Below are 19,840 nucleotides of genomic sequence, written 5' to 3' on the forward strand. Positions count from 1 at the left end.
GTCTATGCTATTGTGGATGCCCTTAGGTGTTGTGGAAGTAATCCTCGACCTATTCATCACAAAAGCAAAAGAAGACAACATAAACCCATAAAGCGCAGGTTCTATCTAGACTAGATCCTAGTCTATATCCTCTTAGACTATCAGCTGTCTTCCTTATCAGCTAGTCTAAACCCTAAACCCTTTCAGTGTTCTCTCTAGTCTTTATAGAATGAGATAGCTTGAACTCTACTCTATTGGCTCCTTGTTTCATTGTAATTGCTGTCTCTACGCGTTATGCGTTTATTAGTAAATCAAATATCAAATTTCCTATTAGAGCTATTTTTCAATCCCAATATTTTTAAGTTGTCTTTGCCTGTGATTGTTCTTTCAACCACAAAAGCATAGTATTTGGCCTTGACAGTTGCAGGCAAGGGAATATTTTGGATTAAAGGTCTGATTTCATAGTTTGGGATTGCTCAGAATTTTTTTTTTTTTTGATAAATAAATCAAATGGAATTATAAAACTAAAGATTACATGAAACAACTTGGGCATACCCAAGGAGCATCCCACCGGACAAGCCCGACAAGAATAAAGCGAAGCAAAATACTCGAGGGAGAAAACCCAACGAGGGCAGGAACAAACAAACAAAACTCTAGGTCAACGATCCTACACTTCGGTACAACTTACAAACCCCAAGAGGTGGGCCGGGCCTCATTAAAACCTCTTGGAACCAAAAACTCGTAGGAAAAAAGATCCCAAGAGGAAAAAGAGTACCCAAGTAAGGAGCACCAAAAGGCTGTCCAAGGTTCGAGCACTGGTCGGAGATATCCAAGTCTTGATGCTAGGTCTGACTTCCTTAATCCAGTAGGACTTGCGTGACTTGATCATCTGGGAAACGGGCGTAGAGAAGGGTGTACGTGGTTGACTTGACCAGGAACGCCGAGCACACCATGTCGAACTTCACCCCATCATTGACAAGCGCGTTCCTTGCTTTCCATATAAAGTAGACCGATGCCATAAGAGCAATTCTTCTAGCATTTTGGATGATGGCTGATCCAGTGCGGTATCTTGCAATCCATTTAATGGTTCCTTTGATTGTAATGGGCCGGCGTTGCATGCCCGTCCAGTCTCTAATGGTCTCCCAAAGTTTCATAGTTTCTGCACACTTAAAGAAGAGATGATCAATAGTTTCGGCATGAGTTTTACAGAATTCGCACCCTTTTTCAGTGTCTGTCCAAGTGACACGGTCTCGGGTAGTTAATCTCCCCGGAATGGCCAACCAACCAATAAATGAGAACTTGGGTGGAAATGGATCTTTCCACACAAATTTTGCCAAGAACCGACGTTCCCCATGGGGGCGGAACCAATCATAGGCTGCCTTTGTTCCCTTACCCCAACTCCATTGGTTGAGAAGACACTCCACTTCTTGTCTCGGCACTTTGCTTGCCATCTCGTCCCTGATAAAGATGAGATGCTTTATGAGCGTAGACTCAATCTTCTTCCTCGGCGTCCAGTCCCAGAAGTCGGTTCCATTGATGATCTCCGTATGAACCCACTGGATCCAAAGTGTGTCCTTCTTGGTGAATATGCTCCATAGGATCTTCGCATGCAAGGTTGTGTTCCAGCTATCAAGGTCTCGGAGGCCTAGTCCTCCCTTCGAGGTAAGGAGGCAAACATCCTTCCATGCAACCTTTGCGTGTTTGGATCCCCATAAGAACTGCCTCGAGATGGTAGTAAGCCTTGAGGTGATCGTGCCCCGAAGGGGAAAGGCTTGAAGCCAGTACGCTTCAATACCCTGCAAACAAGCTCGGATCAGTTCAAGTCTCCCCGCAAAGGTGAGAGACTTACCATTCCATTTTTTAAAAGTAGAGGAAATTTTTTCCATGAGACTGGAAAAGTCGGCAGTTTTGAGCATTCGGGAAGCTAGTGGGATCCCAAGTATTTGATCGGGAGGTGTCTCTCTGGGAACCCAAACATGTCGATGAGAGTGCTTCTGTGGATGTCCGAGATGGAACCTGCAAGAAAGATATTAAACTTCCCTTGATTCACTTCTAGTCCCGAGCAGCTTGAGAGTTCCATCATAGCTTCCTTTAGAACATAAAATGAGAACGGGTCTCCATGGCAAAACAGCATTAGGTCGTCTGCAAACGCTAGATGAGTGATGTTAAGCGTACTACAACGGGGGTGATGGTAGAAATGTGGGCCATCAGTGCGAAGAGCAAGAAGTCTAGAAAGGTATTCCATACATAAAATGAAAAGAGCCGGGGACATAGGGTCACCTTGCCTTAGTCCCCTTCTACCTTTGAAGAATCCGTGAGAGCTTCCATTGACAATGATCGAGTATGTGGGCGACGTTACACAAGCCATGACTCTCTGCACAAAGATTGGATGGAATTTGAGTCCAAGAAATACCTCTTCCAGGAAGCTCCAGCTGATGGTGTCATATGTCTTTCATAGATCGATCTTTACCGTGCAACGATCGTATTGCCGCATGAGCTCCGTTGCTAAGTGGATATTATCCATGATACTCCTTCCCGAAACAAAGGCTGATTGAGCTTGATTAACAAGCTTTGGCAAGAGTTGCTCCATTCTCTTGGAGATGATTTTGGTTATTGCCTTGTAGACAACATTACAACATGCAATTGGCCGGAAGTCTCCGACTTTAGGGTTGTTGTTGGTCTTTGGGATAAGGCAAATGATGGTTGTGTTGAGACTTTTTTAGGAGTTGCCCTGTGTGGAAGAACTCCCTTATAGCCTCCACGAAATCAGCTCCAACAAAATCCCAGTTCTTCTTGAAGAATGTCGAGGAGAACCCGTCAGGTCCCGGGGCCTTGCCTTCGTCAATTTTGAAGAGTGCGTCTTTTATCGCCTGAGCTGAGACCTCTCGGATCAGCCCTTCCATCTTTTCTTCACTCAAAAGAGGGCCATTTTGTAGGACTTCCCGACTGGTCGCCTGAGAAGCTTTCTCCGTCCCGAAGAGACTCTTATAAAAGCTCACAAACACCTCAATAATGTCATCTTGGTCGTCCATTATTGAACCGTCGTCCCTACAAAGAAAGGAAATGGTATTTCTAGTATTGTTAGTCTTAACCATAGAGTGGAAAAAGGCAGTATTCTTATCACTGTGGATGAGATTTCTTTTCCCCGTTTTTTGGCTAAAGAACTTTGTTTCTGATGTGGCAAGCTGTTCAGCTTTTTGCTCGAGGCCCCTAAGCTGCTCCCGGAGGACCTGGTTCTCCGTGTCTTGATCAATAGCAAGTTTTGCAACTTCCAAATCCTTGGCCGCTTATTTTGCTCGCTTGGGTATCATGCTATAGTGCTTGAAGTTGAACTCTCGAAGGTCCTGCTTGAATGCCTTAAATATCTGGAAAAGAGTGTATTGCTTTGACCCGACAACTGGTGTCCTCCAATTTTCCTCAAGTAGTGGCTTGAAACCTGCATGGGTCATCCAATAATTGAAGAATTTGAAGGGTTTAGGATAGGATTTAACATCACCGAAAATTTTTGATTTTTCCGGTGAGTGATCGGTTTGGAATCCCGCAGGCATGAACGTTGTTTCCACCATGTAGCCCGCATCCATCCATTCCTGGTTGACCATTGTCCGGTCGATTTTACTGGACACATTCCCATTTGTCCATGTGAAGCGGCATCCCGAGGCTGGGGTGTCTTGTAGTCCTAGTCTCGTGCAAGCTCTAAGAGGGCCATCCATTTCTTTATTATCTGGTTTTCTCTTGCCACGCCGTTCATCCACGTGCATGACTGCATTAAAGTCGTCACTCACAATGTAGGGAACCCCCTGCATACCAAAGTTCACCATCGAGTCCCATAGACCCTAGCGGGTACCGGGTGAATGAAGGCCATACACAAGAGAAAAAAGAAAGGAGTTTCTAGAACGAATGCACCTGATATGAGAATGAATGGCTTGTTCCTCAATTTTGTTCACGTCCAAGTCAACCGTTTGCGGGTTCCAAAGGAGAAGCATACGGCAGGCTTTATCGCGATCTGAGGCCATGACATAGACGAATTTCCACGCTACCTAGCCATAAACAAGGCTATGAAATCCCCTTTTTCATTAATCTTGAGCTTTGTCTCGATGAGACCCATAACATCTACTCTATTGGACCTTATAAAGTCCGCCACAACAGGTTGTCTGCATGGTTGTTGTAGGCCCCTGACGTTCTATGTCGTAATAATAATTGAGGAATGCAGGCTCTTGATCTTGACACGTCTTGGCGACGGTGATCAGCGGCAATGTCTCGCGAGGGGTTCATCATATCAATATCACTAGAAATGGACAAGCTTTCGGTCGCTCCAAGTCCTCGACTTCTTGACCGAGTAACATCCCTAACTTTTTCTCCATTCTTGTCCCTACTCTTGGATCATCCGCGGCTTGTGGTTCTAGTTAGGTCCTTGGATTTTGATCTTCGAGCACCGGTATCCTTCGGGGGACGGCCTGACCCAGCCATAGCCGTGTCTTGAACTCCATTCACGCTCGCCTTTCTTCCCTTACGCCCCGAGTTGGCCTCAAGGAGTGGAGGGAATGCAGTAGGGTCCATACCCTTGTTTTCGAGACCTCTAGGTTGGTTATGGCTTGGATCATTTGTTATGGTGACGGTGGCAAGGGGGACGACTTCAAGGTCAGGCTCTTCAAGCTCCGAGTCCTCCACACGAACATCATCGGGTAAGTTGGGCGGAGCCACATTTGCATTGGCTTGATACGCTGCGCCATTAGTCATAGTGGCATTTTTTATTGCATTCATGTATGCTTCGCCTCTGATATCAATAGGATAGCTGACCGCATTGCCTTGATGGTCTACGGGTGTGTTCCTTTCCTAAGCCGGGACAGCGGGGGTCCCCGTATCCTGTTCGGCAGGCTCTTCGTTTTCGAGACCTTCGAACTTATTTGAAGTCTCAACATCGGATGTTGCAATTTTTTGCGTAGCACCTTTTCCTTTAATTTTCCCTGCTGGCATCCAAGACCTCGTGTTGGTGTTCGTGCTAAAGTTATTTCGTTGTTCTGCATTTCAAGATTGGCTGCGACCTCTAGAGTTGCCCCTTCCTTTGCGAGGGTCAGGGCCGCGGGATGGCTCGCGCGCGGTAGCACCATGGGGGGAGCTCGGTTCAGCTTTGCCCTGCAGATCCTCTCATTCTCTCTTTCCTCCAGTCCGGGGCACCCCTCACCAAAATCCCGAAAGCATGGCACGTTCGGCAGTACTTTGGGAGGTGCGCATACACGATCTCCTGCACGAAAGTGCTTCCGTCCGACATGTTGATCTCCACTCCCTTGCGTGTCTCTTCGAGGATATTGACAATGATTTGTACTCTAGGACCATCAAGAGTAAATTTAAGGATTGTATCCTCATCCATCATGACTGGTGTGCCTGCTGCGGTCGCAATCTTTTCGATGGCCGTTCTGCTCCATAAGGTTAAAGGGAGGTCAAGGATTCTGATCCACACCGGGATGTCGACCTTTAATTTTTTGTTGAAGTCGAAGTCCTCCGTAGCTAGTTCAATGATCAGCGGAATCCCAAAGATGGCCTGGGGGCCAAGGTTCGGCACTTGTTCCATATCCTTAGCGTAACGGAAGCTAAAGATCATCCACCCCTTCCTGTGAAACGCCACTTTTACCGGGACTTTCCATCTATTAATCATGGCGAAGACGGCTTCTTTTCCAGGGAATCTACCTGCGAACATTCCGCAAAGGGAGGTACCCCAACCTTTGCTAATAGGCATGAGGTCCTCGTTAGTAATAGTAATGGACTTAGAGTTAGTCGTGATATCTTCATCACTAATGTGGATGCGGATAAATGGTTCTGCCATTTGTTTCACGGCTTGTTTTGAGGCTATCCATGCATTATTCCGCTCCGCTTCAAGCTTTGCCTCAATCTCCCCTCTAAGTTCATCGTCCGTCTTGTCATAAACATCTCCATGCTCACCATGGACGCGAACGGGAATGTTGAATTTCTTGCAGAGTGCTCCAATATTTGGGGCTTTGCCATCAATCGCCACAAGTTGGCTTAGGAGTCGTTGGCGGATAGTGGCTTTGCTTCTTTTCCTCTCGCGCTCTACTTCTTTGTTCTTGTTTCGCACCTTATCCCAAGGCATTTCCGAAATATTTAGCATGTGGTCGCTCTGATTTTCCGGAGGATTGTTGATAGAGGTGAGCACTTCAGTCCGTGGCTCAATCGGGGTCGACGATCCAAGGCCGTCCTTTGCCGTCGAACCAATCTCCATTTGGTAGATAACTTCACACGAATCTAGCCTACAAAAGACAAGTTAGGAAATAAAGAATAAACAAAGGAGGACAGAGCAACCTGAGGTGAAGGATTGGCCCAGCAGCTGCGTCTTCGTCAATGGCAGTGCACACTCCTTCGTCTCTCCTCCAATAGGAGAGTGCTCAAAAAAAACCAAGCGAGAGGCTAAGACAAAGATTTGTTTCACTATAAATTCAAGTGACCCGGATGAGAAGGGCAACGACCCAGTTCGGCCCAGATTTTTCCAGCCCAGATTCGAACCCCCCAGGTCCAGCTCCAAAGCCCAAAACTCGAAAGAGGATTAGACCCGGATCAAGCCCAAGATCGGGCCCAAACCCGAAGCCCAACTCTGACCACTTGAACCGGCCCAAAGACCACCAAGCCCAAACCCCAAGAAGGCCCAGACCCGAATTAAATTAATGACTCAGCCCAGACCCGATGCCCAAACCCGGCAAACCAGACCTGACTCAGGAAAACGCGCCAACTCACCAACCCCCACTATCGCCCAAATTCAAATTTAAATTCTAGGAAATAGAGAGCAATTAAAGCGGTTTATTGGGACTTTAAAATAAATTAGTTCCAATGTAGTGACTGTTGGGATGGCGCAAAGGAGACTCTTCGTCAACCGGAGCAGCAATACAACTTCCAACAAGACAACACCGGAAAGAAAAAGGTTTCCGGCAAGAGTACTGCCGGAAAACACGAAAAGGCCGCGAAGATCCAACCCGGAGCGCGCTGGAATGTAGCTCCGAGGCTTCCTTCCTCAACTCCGACCTTCTCATGCCTTTGAAGACTTGAATCTCGCCCTGCACAGCAATGAAACGCAAGAACACAAAGCAAAAAGCACACTACCCAACTCACACTTAAGATTAAAATAGAGAAAGGGAAAGGGAAACTTAAGCTTTGGAGACGAAAAGAAACTATAAGAAGAGCTGGACTTTTCGAAAATCAACCAAGTCCCCAATCTCCACACAATAGCCGCCCTTTTTTTCAAAACCTAGATGGAATTTGACTACCATCGAAAAGGTTGCAAATGGCCCGATATTTCAAAACCTTCGAAATAAGATACTTGGTGGGGTTCGAAAACGGTCTAAACCAAAGTTTGCCTTAGGCTATCTTTGACCGAGGTCTTGATAAATATTTTTTTCTTAACCCCAATGAGGTTAGCATTGAGCAACGGTTTGATTATCCCTTTGGCTTTGTTTATCAAAGGGTTCCCGGGTTTTTCGAAACCCAAAATTATCTTATATTGGGGGTGGTGATCGATATCTAGCGGTGCTAGGATTGCTATTATATTGAATCGTGCGGGGAGTCTCGTTTGATAATGCCCTTCAAAAAGGAGCGGCAGGTTTTATTATTGGAAACCCAAAACCGGTTGGAGTGTGATTCTCTATGAATAATAAATAAAGTGTTTCATTTTAAGTCCCCCTCTTGGAATTAATAAGAAGTTAATTAATTAAGTCAATAAAGGAAAACATTTAATTAATTAATGGACATTTTTAAACTTAAGCACGGGGGAAAAAAAGTTAAAAAGGGAAACCCGGGTTCGTAATTTCGGATTTTGGGTGGGGGGAGTTAAAAATTACTTAAAAGAAAAAAATTTTCGTAATATTTCCAAAATTTTAATTTTATTAAATTGTAGGTTCAATTTAATTGTAAAAATAAATTGGATGACCCCTATCCCCAAAACCTTCCCTAGATCCTTTAAACCAAAAGGAAATTTAAAATAAATAAAGGGGAATAAAGGAAAGGGGAAAAAAACCCAAATTTTTTTGCTAAAATTTTTGAAAATTTAGCAATTTTTAAAATTTTAAATTTTTTCTCCCTATTCCCAAAAAGGTTTCTTTGTCTTCTTTTTTTAAGTCCTAGTATTCCCAGTAAAATCGCCCCCGGTTTGGGATACGGGGTTCGGGGGAAAAGGGGGAGGGAAAATTTGTGGTCTAGTACTCCCAAAACATCACGTGGAGAAATTTTAAACCATCTTAAATTTTTTGGAGAATTAACAAAAGGGATTTTTTTTCTCAAAGGAAAAACATGTTTTTTGGTTTCAATATTCTTAAAGCATGATTGATTCAAGTTATGAGCATGATCGTGATAATTTTGGTAGCTTTTTTAAATAATGCTAAATAGTCGTTATTATGTGATTTTTTATTTATGCACCCATTTTGCCGGTTCCATCCGGGGTCCTTCATGCTTGGAAATCCCCCCCTTGGCTTTGGGCCTACTTTTGGAAAAATTTTTTCGGGATTCGGGTGGAAATTAGACCACACATGGCACAGATCTGGGACCCCAGGGGCCTGACGATGGGCGAAAAAGGGAGCTATTACGTCTTCCGACATCCCCCCAAAACCGATGAATCGCGGGGAAAGCTCGGAAACCCCCCCCAAAAAGGGGATGGGGAGACCTCCCCCCATCCCCCTCGTTTGAGAAGTTTTACCCCTCAAACTTACCTTATTTGAGGTATTTTTGTTGGGTTAGGCTGGGCCCCGCAGGGGAGAGGACCTCATGGAAAATAAAATCCACAAGTTGCGCCTCCCAGGGGTCAAACATGCGACCTCCAGGATTATGGAGCGGTAAGTCAGCGCCCTTTGCCAATAGACCAAGGGGCTTCCTTCAAAACTAAAGTATGGGTAAACAATATTTATAGTCGCAAGGACCCACCCCGAAAGGCCCCTTACTCCAGAAACCCTAATCGCCACATGCCCACTAAGGTAGCCCATGTCGTAGGATTTTTTGGGAGTCACGTTTCGTCTTAACCGACGGGACATACACACACGCACACACCCCAGGGACCCCCTCCGGCATCGCTCTACGGGGTTTTAATCACCGCGTGCCCTTACTCATATGGGAAGTCCTACCCCTCTGGCTTGGACCTACTCATTTGAGGTATTTTTGCGGGATTATGCTTGGGCCTAGACCACACAGGGCCTGGCTCTCGCACCACAAGGGCACGAGCGAGGAGCCGAGACGCTCGGCACGTCTGCCAAGGCATCCCGGCAACCGCCGATAAATCGACGGGAAAGTACTCCCGAAACCCCCTCCGGCCTGGGTATGACGGAGACCTCCCCGCATACCACGCTCGTTTGAGAAGTTTTACCTCTCCGGCTTGTCCCTACTCATTTGAGGTATTTTTGTTGGGTTATGCTCGGGCCTAGACCGCATGGGCCTGGCTCTCGCACCACGAGGGTGCGAGCGAGGAAATAGACAGCGCGGGACATCTCGGCACGAGACCGAAGCTGAGCCACAAGGGCTCGGCACGGCCTCACCACGAGGGCACGACCATCGCCGAAGGGCACGAGGCCCAACGGTGAAGCACATGCACGGGGCATGGTTCCGGGCTGAGGCCCGTTAAGGCACCAGGCCCGGAGGTCCGATGGAACGCCGAAGGGACGGGCCTTCGGGCCCGAGAGAGACGCGGGCCCGAAGGCCGGCGAGAGACGCGAGCCCGAAGGCCGGGGAGCAACATACCCATACGCGCATGGACGGAATAGGTAGCACCTCCATGGAAAATTAATTCCACAAAGTTGTCTCCATTGAGAACCACTGACCTCATGGACGAATAAGGAGGTGGCGCCCTTTGCCAGTACACCAAGGGGGCTCCTTTGTTCAGAATTTTGTTGTTATTGGGAAAGTTGTCATTTAAAATGTGCTCGTCACTCTTGTGATATGTGTAGCCGATTATAGTGCAAACACTCGCGTAAGTCACACATCAATACAACTTTGGTTTTCCTTTCCATTCAATTTCTCGTTCTTCGATTCTCACATTTGTGGAAGCTATATCCCCGTCCCAAACTATTTCCTCTATGTTTTAAAATGTGGAAGCTATATCCTCGTCCCAAACTATTTGCATCATATTTCGTGTGTGTGATTATATCGGAAGTTCATAAATAACAAGTGATATCTTTTTCTTGCATATTTTTCGATCACAAATAATAGAAGCTATTTGTAAGCAGTGAAGGCAGCGGGAGAATTCGCATCACAGATTCACGAGAAGAAGTATTAAAAACTAAGAATAACTGGCTGGGTAGTTCTGGTGAATTTTGAGAGCATCTTTTGTATTTATCCACCATTGTTATTCTCTTAATAAAAATAATTATTTTGGAATATACTAAAATGTCAAAATGAATGTTCTTATGTGAACGGAGGGAAGTATTAATTTATCATCATCATCATCATCATCATCATCATCATCATCATCATCAATGCAGTTCTTATTCCTGCTCACATAGAATAACCGGAATCAGTTCATCACTTGGAACAATGATTTGCAGTAGTTCGTCCGCATCACAATTGGAGAACTATGCGTGATTACATGGATACAGTAGTACCACTGTTTCTAATCACTCACTCTGTTTTCTCTCTCTAAGAATTACTCCATATTTGCATACACATTACTTGCAGTGTTTTTGTGAGGAGGTCCAGTAGCTAGAGAGAGAAGAGACATGGCTTATGCTGCAGTCATTTCTCTCAAGCACACAATCCACCGCCTTCTCAATTCTTCAATTGCCTCTGCCACTCTGCAATCTGCACTCGTGGAGGTGACGTCGCTACAGCAGGTTCTCAGAAAACTCGATGACAGCATCTGGAGAAGCAAGAGGTTGAACGAATTGGATGAAGAAATCAGAGAGGCAGCACAAAAATTAGAAGATTCGCTGGAATACTACGAAAAAAATCTGGAGATGGAGGAAGTGAGGCTAGAAATAGTTTCTTTCTCCGAAAATGTGAAGAGGATGAAGGAAGAGTTCATCAAAAAATTAGACACGCCTGAAGAGGATGACAGTACATCAGATTTTTCCTCAATTAGGGATTTCGGAGTAGAGATGGTTGGAATCTCCGATGAGATTAGTGGCATTAAGAAAAAGCTGGTTGGAGGTGTGAGGCCATGCGACTATGGCATTTTCTGGATTGTTGGGAGGGCTGGCAGCGGAAGAACAGTTACTGCGAGGATCATCCTTGAAGAGCTGTGCGTAGGCAAAGATAAATGTGTGGATTGTGGCGCGTGGGTGACAATAGGCCGCAAATATCAATGGAAAGATATCATTTTAGCTATTCTTCCTCAACTAGGTTATCCTTCCAATGAAATTAAGGTTTGTCTTCTCATTTTAGGTAATTTTCACTGTTGAAGTATTTCGATTAGATCATTCAATCTGCCTTAGCTCTGCACAACTTCCACAGCTGATAAATACTACTGATAATTATAATGTTATGAAACTGATGTTTTAATTGCCAAGATTCAAAAACTCATATGATATTGCATTAATATGATGCAGTCATTGGTCCACTTGCAAGTGGAACAAGTGTTGAGTTTTTGTTTAAGCGAGTTAATGTATAAAGACTCGATTTGCCTTAGCTCGATACAACTTCCGCTAGCTGAACTATAGTAATAATACTCTGGAAGTGGTGTTTTCGTTGCCATGATTTGGAGCTCATATGAAGATTGCAGAATGTTGTAAATGTAATGCTAAATCCAACAGTCATCCGCTATTATTACGCGATATAGGTTTATGTAGGTTATGGATTTGTGGAACTAATGTCGAGTTGCCTCCAAGCTTGTGAATGAATAAAGACTAAATGTGTTTGCTTTCGTCTTGAATATCTCATTTCAGACTGGACATCCTGTGAATCCAGACCAGTCTATGGGATTAGGAGATGATGAGGAACTACTAGTTGAGCATTTGTACACGAGATTGAAGGATCGGAGATACATGATTGTTTTGGATGATGTGTGCGACACAAATATTTGGGAGTACTTGAGACGGTCATTTCCAAAGCAAGACAATGGAAGCCTACTCTTGCTCACTACCAGTTTAGAGGAAATAGCTCTGTTTTCAAACAGTTTCCATATTTCTCGTATGCCTGACTTTGATGAACATCCTATGTGGGACTTTCTTTGCCTGGTTGTTTTTGGAGGGCCATTTTGCCCACCACAACTTGAGGAAGCTGGAAAGAATATAATCAAGAATTGCCAAGGTCTCCGTCTCGTAATCATTAAGGTACTTCTCTTCCTTTCCAGCACCAAGAAGACACCAGAGTACTGGAACAACATAGCAGCTGACAAAGACAATCCTATTTTCATGGTTGCTGATGAAATATCTGAGGTACTACTACTTTGCTGAAGATAACAAACTTAGTTAATGATGTACAGGAAATGCATCTTTACTTTGATACATGACTGATCGTGTTTTTGAACTAAAACAAACCACACACTAGTTGAGCTCGAACTGCAGTCAATATTATATAGACCACAAACTTGAACTAAATTTCAATATTAAAGAAAAGGAGTGGCCAGTCTCATATCTACTCTTTTAACAGGTTTGTAGATTCAAAGACGATTTTAACAATTCAGTGCCAGATGATGATCGAAGAGCTGCAACTTTTAAAATAGTAGCAAAAATGCTCAACTTCTCAAATCATGTGGAAGGGATTAAGTTGCAAATGTTCCCAAAAAGGTTACATCCAAACATGGAGATTTTTTCGATCTTTGGGATGGCAGGGATTGGTAAAACTACTCTGGTTAAGAAAGTTTTTGATGACCCACTAATTCAGTGCCATTTTGATCACCATGCATGGATCACTCTTGGCCCAAATTATCAGTCGGAAGAATTCTTGGTAGATGTTTTGGCGAGACTATGCGTTGCTGTTGACAAAAAGCATTTAAGAGAAGATGAGAAACTGGTTAAGGATTTGTGCACAACATTATCCAATAAGAGATGCCTCATTGTGTTGGATGATTTATGGAACAAAGAACCCTTGCATTACCTGAAAAATCTATTGCCCGACATCAAGGGTGAAATCTTCGTAACAACAAGGCTATTTGAAGTAGCAAAATGTGGAAGATCTGATTTTGTTTACAAGATGCCCTTGCTAGATGAAGAAGAAAGCTGGCTTCTTTTTTGTCGGAAGGTGTTCTCCAGTGACTTATGCCCTCGTAGATTAGAAAAAATCGGAAAAAAGATCTGTAAGCACTGTGAAGGTCTTCCTCTTTTAATCCTCACAGTTGCCGACCTTCTATCCAGAACTGAGATCAGCCTAGAGTTTTGGGAAGAGGTAGCAGAGAAAAAGAACTATGTATTCATGGAGGCTCAAGCTCTAATGTCAAATGTAGTATCTCCGAGCTACAATTACTTGCCTCAACATTTAAAAGCCTGCTTTCTGTATATGGGAATTTTCTCTCAATATTATGAGATCCCAACTTCCAAACTTGTCAGAATGTGGGCTGCTGAGGGTTTCCTCGAACCAAATCCATCCCAAACTTTGAAAGATTTTGCCATGGATTGTTTGGCAGAGCTTGTTGACAAAAGTCTAGTCGTGGTTTGCAAGAAGGGCATGAAGGTCAAAGTCAAGACTTGCCGCCTTCATTCTGTCTTCTGGCACCTATCTAACTGTGAAGCCATGAGGAGCAAGTTTTTTCTTACACTGAATGTTGATGTCCATAATTCAGTCGAAAGTATAGAAGCATATCGCAGGTTGTGCATTCGCAGTGCAGTCCTATTCAGCCTCAAAGATTTGCAAGATTCAATCATGTCAATCTCGCGTATACATTCTTTGCTCTATACTGGTCCTCACCATCAATATCCAGTACCTATATCTTTCACTTCAAGGTTCCTAAGAGTACTCTATGCTCTTACGATCCGCTTGTACGAGTTTCCAGTTGAAGTAGTGAAACTAACTCAACTAACCTTTCTTGCACTCACTTGCAACGGGAAATTGCCAGGTTCCATATCCAAACTTCAGAAACTTCAGCATTTGAGTGTCAGCCGGCATCTGAGCATCAAATCACGAGAACATTCTTCACATTTGCCAGCAGAAATTTGGGATATGAAGGAATTAAACCATCTTCAGATCGAGGGAGGGCGCTTACAGAATCCTAGTTCCGACACTATTTTACCTAAACTCTTGACACTCTTAGATGTGGATGCTCAAAGTTGCACCAGGAAGGTCCTCAAGAAAATCCGAAATCTGAAGAAGTTAGGAATTCAAATCGAACTGGAACCAGATGATGACAACAGTAAAAGCTTCCGTTGTTTGAATCGTATCTCTCGTCTCCGTAGACTAGAGTCACTTAAATGTGTCGTGTTGAATCCTGACCTTCCCCCTGATGTTGTCCCCCCGCCCGCTCCTCGTTCGATGTTTCCATCGGGTCTTAAAAAACTGAGTCTGAGTGGGCTTGGATATCCATGGAAGTACATGACTATAATAGGTAATTTGGAGAATCTTGAAGTGCTCAAATTGCAATGCTACGCCTTTCAAGGGCTAGAATGGGAAACGAATTACCGCGACTTTATGAATCTGAAATATCTTGTGATTGAAGATACAGATCTGGTCTGGTGGAAACTCACAGTACCCAGCTTCCTAAAGCTTGAGCATATAAGCATTAAACACTGCTATAATTTTGAAGAGCTTCCTCTCAATACCGTATCCTCTATGAAAATGATTGAAGTGGATGACTGCAACTCTGTGGTTATGAAATGGGCAGAGGAAATGAAAGCGAAGCATGCATGGAATGTTTATGGCATGCCAGCTCGTAAAAATCAAGTCACTTGTTCATGGGATACTGGGAAGAAATTCAAGTAAAGTAATTAGATTTAACTAGTTACTTAAAGTTTTAACTTTCTTCTATGGTTTTTGGATAACTGAATTTATATTTTCTTGTAAGTTGTAGTGATTGGGTTGTTGCAATTTTGGCATGTTTTAATCAAATTTTCCACATCGAATTGTACCAAGTTCTCTGGATTTTCCTCAACTGATAAATACTACTCCCTCGAAATAAGTCATTTAGGAACAACACGAGTTTTAATAAATACTAATTGGTATAGTAAGAGAAGGAAAAAAAGTTTCTATTAATAGATATATGAACTTTTTTTATGGGACGACAAAAAAGGAAATTGAGCCTATTCATCCTTAAAATCATGAACTTCGGACGAAAGATGCTTTCGCTCATAAACTTTTAACTTGTGTTTATGACTCAGATGTAGCATGTGATTCTCAAATGAACATAAATACACTTACATTAAATCTTTGAAAAAATAAACAGATCAAGATTTGTAGGCATTAATGGAACAATCAAACCCAATTTCCTTATTCCTCTATTAATGAAATAAATATCATATATTCATTAACTGAATAACTCGAAATAGCTTTGTTAAAAGCATTCGAAAAAAGAGAAAAAGAAAAACTTATGTAAAACCATAAACATTTCTAACTTGCTACTCTATCTCTTGTTACAAAATTACACCATAAAAAACTTATGTAACTAGATGAAGAAATAAGGCTTTTTCTCAGGTAAATACCTCAAAAACTCAAAGCATCATGGAGGTGCGGTGAAAAAGCACCATCCTCGACTTGATCCTCTACAAGAGCTTTCCAGGTTGCTGTGTTCCGCTTCTCATCATTGCACAGAACTCCTCGTAGTTGATCCTTCCATCCTATCAAGTGCAACCCCATAAGTTTCATGCCCACCACAAACAAAACAAAACATGTCCATACTAAGGTAACTTACATTATCTGTATCCACCTCCGAAATTATTTCCCTGATGCTTCCCTCATCCCCTATACCATACTCCTTCATAGCAGTTTCCAGTTCATCTCTTGTGATATAGCTGAAATCAATCAAGTCATGCATTATGCTTCCACTTTGTATAACAAAAATGGTTTTTTGTAGTAGCATACATGATTTCCTTTCACTTTAGTCATATACAGAGACTAATGATAAAGTATTCTTTGAAAAAAACGCCCTATCCAGACGTTAAAAATACGACACTGAAACAATTTTCTAGGCTTACCCGCTACCATCCCTGTCAAAATATTGAAATGCACTGAACAGATGCTCGTCCTTCTCCAGCTTATGTCTGTGCATCGTTGCAGTGATAAATTCTTCGTAGTCGATAGTCCCATTTCAATCAACATCAGCCTGTATTAGGATAGAAGTAGCTTAGGGTGGTGGCAAAGCTAATGAAGGCTGACTCTACTTTCCATATAAAAGTGTGATACTCACAGCTTCCATGAGTTGCTTTACTTCAAATTCTGACAATTTGGACCCAAGCCGCGCCAATCCAGATTTCAATTCTTCATAAGTTATTGAGCCACTATTGTCAGTGTCGATGTTCATGAACGTAGCTTTAAGACCTTTTATTTCTTCTGTGGATAAACTTTGTGCAATGACCTGCAAAAAATCTCAAATGCATCAGAATCTTGATCGGTAGTGAGAATTCTCATCTAAGTAACTATTAATACTTCACGTAATCACAAATGTGATTAAAGTTCTTGATCAGAAACTTTTGACAAATGCAATAACAAGTCTGACCTTTAATGCAAGTTTCTTGAGCTTATTCATTGCCCTGAACTGCTTCATTCTGGAGAGAACTGCACTATCGATCCGCTTATCAGATGCCTGTCCCTTAATCCAGGGGTGCTCTTCAAGAAACAAGAAGAAAATAATATCAACTTTGGTAACTTATGAATATACTTTCATGACTAGGAGTCTGTTGCAAAAGAATAGAAAAAACTACTTGGTTATATAATCAATGGATTGCAAACAAAACTATCCAAAATGTAGAATGTGACAACAAGTCCACCGAGAAATTATTAAATCATGCACACATAAGTAAACTTAGTTCAAAGAAGACTATCTGTGCTCTGCATTTCATAGAGTTCTTGACATCCGAACACCTATTTCTACACTTCCTCGCCCAATAATTACTGAAACATTGTGATGCTGCAGATTAAAATCATCGACTTTATCAAGATAATTAATGGTGCAATGACACCATATCACCAAGTCAAATTTATTTGTCTTAATTCTCATCTGCACTGTGTTATGGCATAAAGTCGAGCTAAGATTATAGTCATGGGCAAAAACAAACACACAATTTATAAGCAACCAATAGACAAGATTATAAAGACTGAAACTGCAGCTATGAAAAAACAAGAGAGGAAATTACCCAGTACTTCTGTTGAAGTAATTCTAGTTTTTGGATCCTTTGTTAGCATTCTACCAACAAGGTCTTTGGCACTGTTTGATATGGAAGGCCATGGGTTGCTATCAAAATCAACTTTTTCTTTAAGTATAGCATCAAATATGCCATGTTCAGTTTCTGCATAAATTTTTCACAAACCAATTAGAATATCAGAAACATTTGTCATCTATTTGTCATCTTGCAACACAAGAGGTTAGTCGTACCAGCCCAAAAGGGAGGCACGCCACTGAGGAGGATGTACAAAATAACACCAGCACTCCATATATCTATTTCCTTCCCATAACTTCGTCGCAACACTTCAGGTGCAACATAGTATGCACTGCCAACTATATCTCGATACACCTTTCCTGGAAAATATTGATGAAATGAAGTCAATTACTGATTCATAGTACAAAAAAATAGATACGTATGACACAGAAGATTAGTATACTCAACTGAAGAGATAAATGAGTTCAAAAAGTTAACTGCAAACATGAATATCTAGAATGCAAATAAAGACCTGGATGAGTGTCCAGAAGACTTTTACACAGACATGTATCCCATATCTGTAATCTGGATGACAGTATCATCACACTGAGCAGAAAAACTGGTATTAAACTTTTAATAATTTTAGAGCTATATTCTTCCTTCACAGGGATAAAGATTGTCAAAACTCAAATCCCTACAAGAGACTAGCATATAGTATATGGCTAATATGCTGAATCATAAGTCATGACCAGGGAGAAAGGATTTACTTTCCTGCAACAAATGCCCAATAAAGTGATAGAGGGCTGAAAGATCGCACCTTTACTTTCGCATAACCTCCCAACACTACCCTCCCAGTCTCCCACCACATTATTAGGAACCATAATTACAAAACGTACTATTCACATTTTCAAAATAACTCACTAATCTGTAGAAATTGATCACTTTAACTTAAACTGGGAAAACACAAAACAGTTCAACTCATACGATAAAGAACATAAATTAAATCCCTTGTTTTTAAAGCAAAATCATGAAAAGCATATGCCTAGTTTGGTGCACTGTAGAGCTCTATCAATCTTGAAATCGTAGAAAGCAAAGGCGTGCTAGGAGCACAAAGTTCCAGTCTTCCAGAACGTCAGCATTATTACTCAATCAAACAAGTATAAGAACCATAAGTTGAACATGGCACCTCAGACAAGTCGCCAGAAACTGGCCTAAACATACACATAAAACAGCCAGGAGAAATGAACTCTTTTTATACAGTTTAGAGCACAGAAAATTAGTGTAGGCAGTTAAAAGCTCTTCTCATGGAAACAAAATTCAGCAATATCTATCCGAATGTGAATGGCAAAAGAAAAGAAGAGAGGTAATCACCTTCTTCAATGAAGACAGAGAGGCCAAAATCAGTAGCTTTGAGCATGGCCTTCTCCTCCTTATTGGAAAGCAAGAAATTCTCAGGCTTGAGATCCCTATGCATGACCCCCATAAAATGGCAGTGATCAACCACATTGACAATCTGGCGGCAAAGATCAGAAGCATCCTTCTCAGAATAATGGCCCTTGGCAATAATCCTGTCGAAGAGCTCACCGCCGGCGCAGAGCTCCATGACGAGATGCACAGACTGGCGATCCTCGTAGGCGCCCCTGAACTCAACTATATTGGGCTGGCCGCTCAAATGCTGCATGATGTCAATCTCCCTCTTCACATCCTCCCTATCGTTCTTGCTCACCAGCTTCCTCTTCAAGATCGACTTACACGCGTACTGCAGCCCCGTCGCCGCATCCGTACACGCGTACGTCACCCCGAATTGGCCCCTCCCCAATTCCTTCCCGATCGAATACTTGGACTTCACCTCCTCCAATGGCTTCCCCAATATGCTATTCGCCTCCAATTTCTGCCGGGATGGAGTGCGGGGAGATGGCGATGGAGACGGAGATGGAATTGGCGCCGGCTGAGCTTGCGCCGGCGGTTGATGTTGATGTGGATGCTGATGCTGCCTCCTTTCAGGGACGATGGCTCGGTTTTCGGATTGATCGGGGCGATCAATTGGTGCCTTTTGATGATTGGTCGCTCTTTCTGATCTGAAGCCGTTCACATTACGGCTAGGGGGATTTTTCTTGCTTAAACAACCTCCCATTTTTTATTTTTCCCTCTTCTCTCAGTCCGACCAAATTAGGTGCACGAAATCATTAGTGTCGCTTTATGGTCGGAATAATTGGAAAGAATAGAAAAGCGGACCCCAAAAAAAACCAAATCTTGGGACTGAAAAAGGACTTGTTCTGTCAAATCCCGAGTAGTGACAAATGACGATCGGAAATATGGGAGTGAGATTGAAATGAAGGAGAGAGAGAGCATTCAATTGAGTGAGAAATGAGAAGAGTTATGGGAGAAGGCCTCGACAACGGCAAGCGTGTTCGCCTTGACGCGCGGCTGATTTCTCACGCTTTTACTTCTTCATTTTTCGATTTAAATTTTAGTTTACACGTTTTAGGAAAAAGGAATATGTCAAAGCAATTTTGTAATGGAATGTTGCAATTATAGATTTACGTCTCAATTACAATTGGATTTCCTAGCAAATTGTAATAACTGGCAATCTGGCATGTTGTCGTTAGTGTTGACTGAATTTTTAATTTATCTAAAACAATAGCATCTCTTTAGTCTTTACG

General features: G+C 42.7%; 2 protein-coding genes across 2 annotated transcripts; one reads left to right on the forward strand and one right to left on the reverse strand.

Annotated features, from left to right (window-relative positions):
* Positions 1-10,570: 10,570 nt before the first annotated feature.
* On the forward strand, positions 10,571-14,951 carry LOC125187891 (putative late blight resistance protein homolog R1B-16). Its single transcript, XM_048084540.1, has 3 exons — positions 10,571-11,321; positions 11,841-12,332; positions 12,547-14,951. The coding sequence occupies exons 1-3, from the start codon at positions 10,677-10,679 to the stop codon at positions 14,806-14,808; spliced, it is 3,399 nt and encodes a 1,132-aa protein (XP_047940497.1). The 5' UTR covers positions 10,571-10,676; the 3' UTR covers positions 14,809-14,951.
* Positions 14,952-15,620: 669 nt separating this feature from the next.
* On the reverse strand, positions 15,621-19,561 carry LOC125190293 (calcium-dependent protein kinase-like). The gene is made up of 8 exons (XM_048087560.1): positions 18,549-19,561; positions 17,414-17,557; positions 17,175-17,327; positions 16,538-16,647; positions 16,229-16,396; positions 16,017-16,144; positions 15,734-15,833; positions 15,621-15,659 (listed from the first exon to the last, which is right to left on the reverse strand). Exons 1-6 carry the CDS (start codon positions 19,309-19,311, stop codon positions 16,130-16,132), a joined length of 1,353 nt encoding a protein of 450 aa, XP_047943517.1. The 5' UTR covers positions 19,312-19,561; the 3' UTR covers positions 15,621-15,659; positions 15,734-15,833; positions 16,017-16,129.
* Between the last annotated feature and the right edge of the window lie 279 nt (positions 19,562-19,840).

This window comes from Salvia hispanica, chromosome 5 (genome assembly GCF_023119035.1).
Source record: "Salvia hispanica cultivar TCC Black 2014 chromosome 5, UniMelb_Shisp_WGS_1.0, whole genome shotgun sequence".
NCBI classification, from domain to species: domain Eukaryota; kingdom Viridiplantae; phylum Streptophyta; class Magnoliopsida; order Lamiales; family Lamiaceae; genus Salvia; species Salvia hispanica.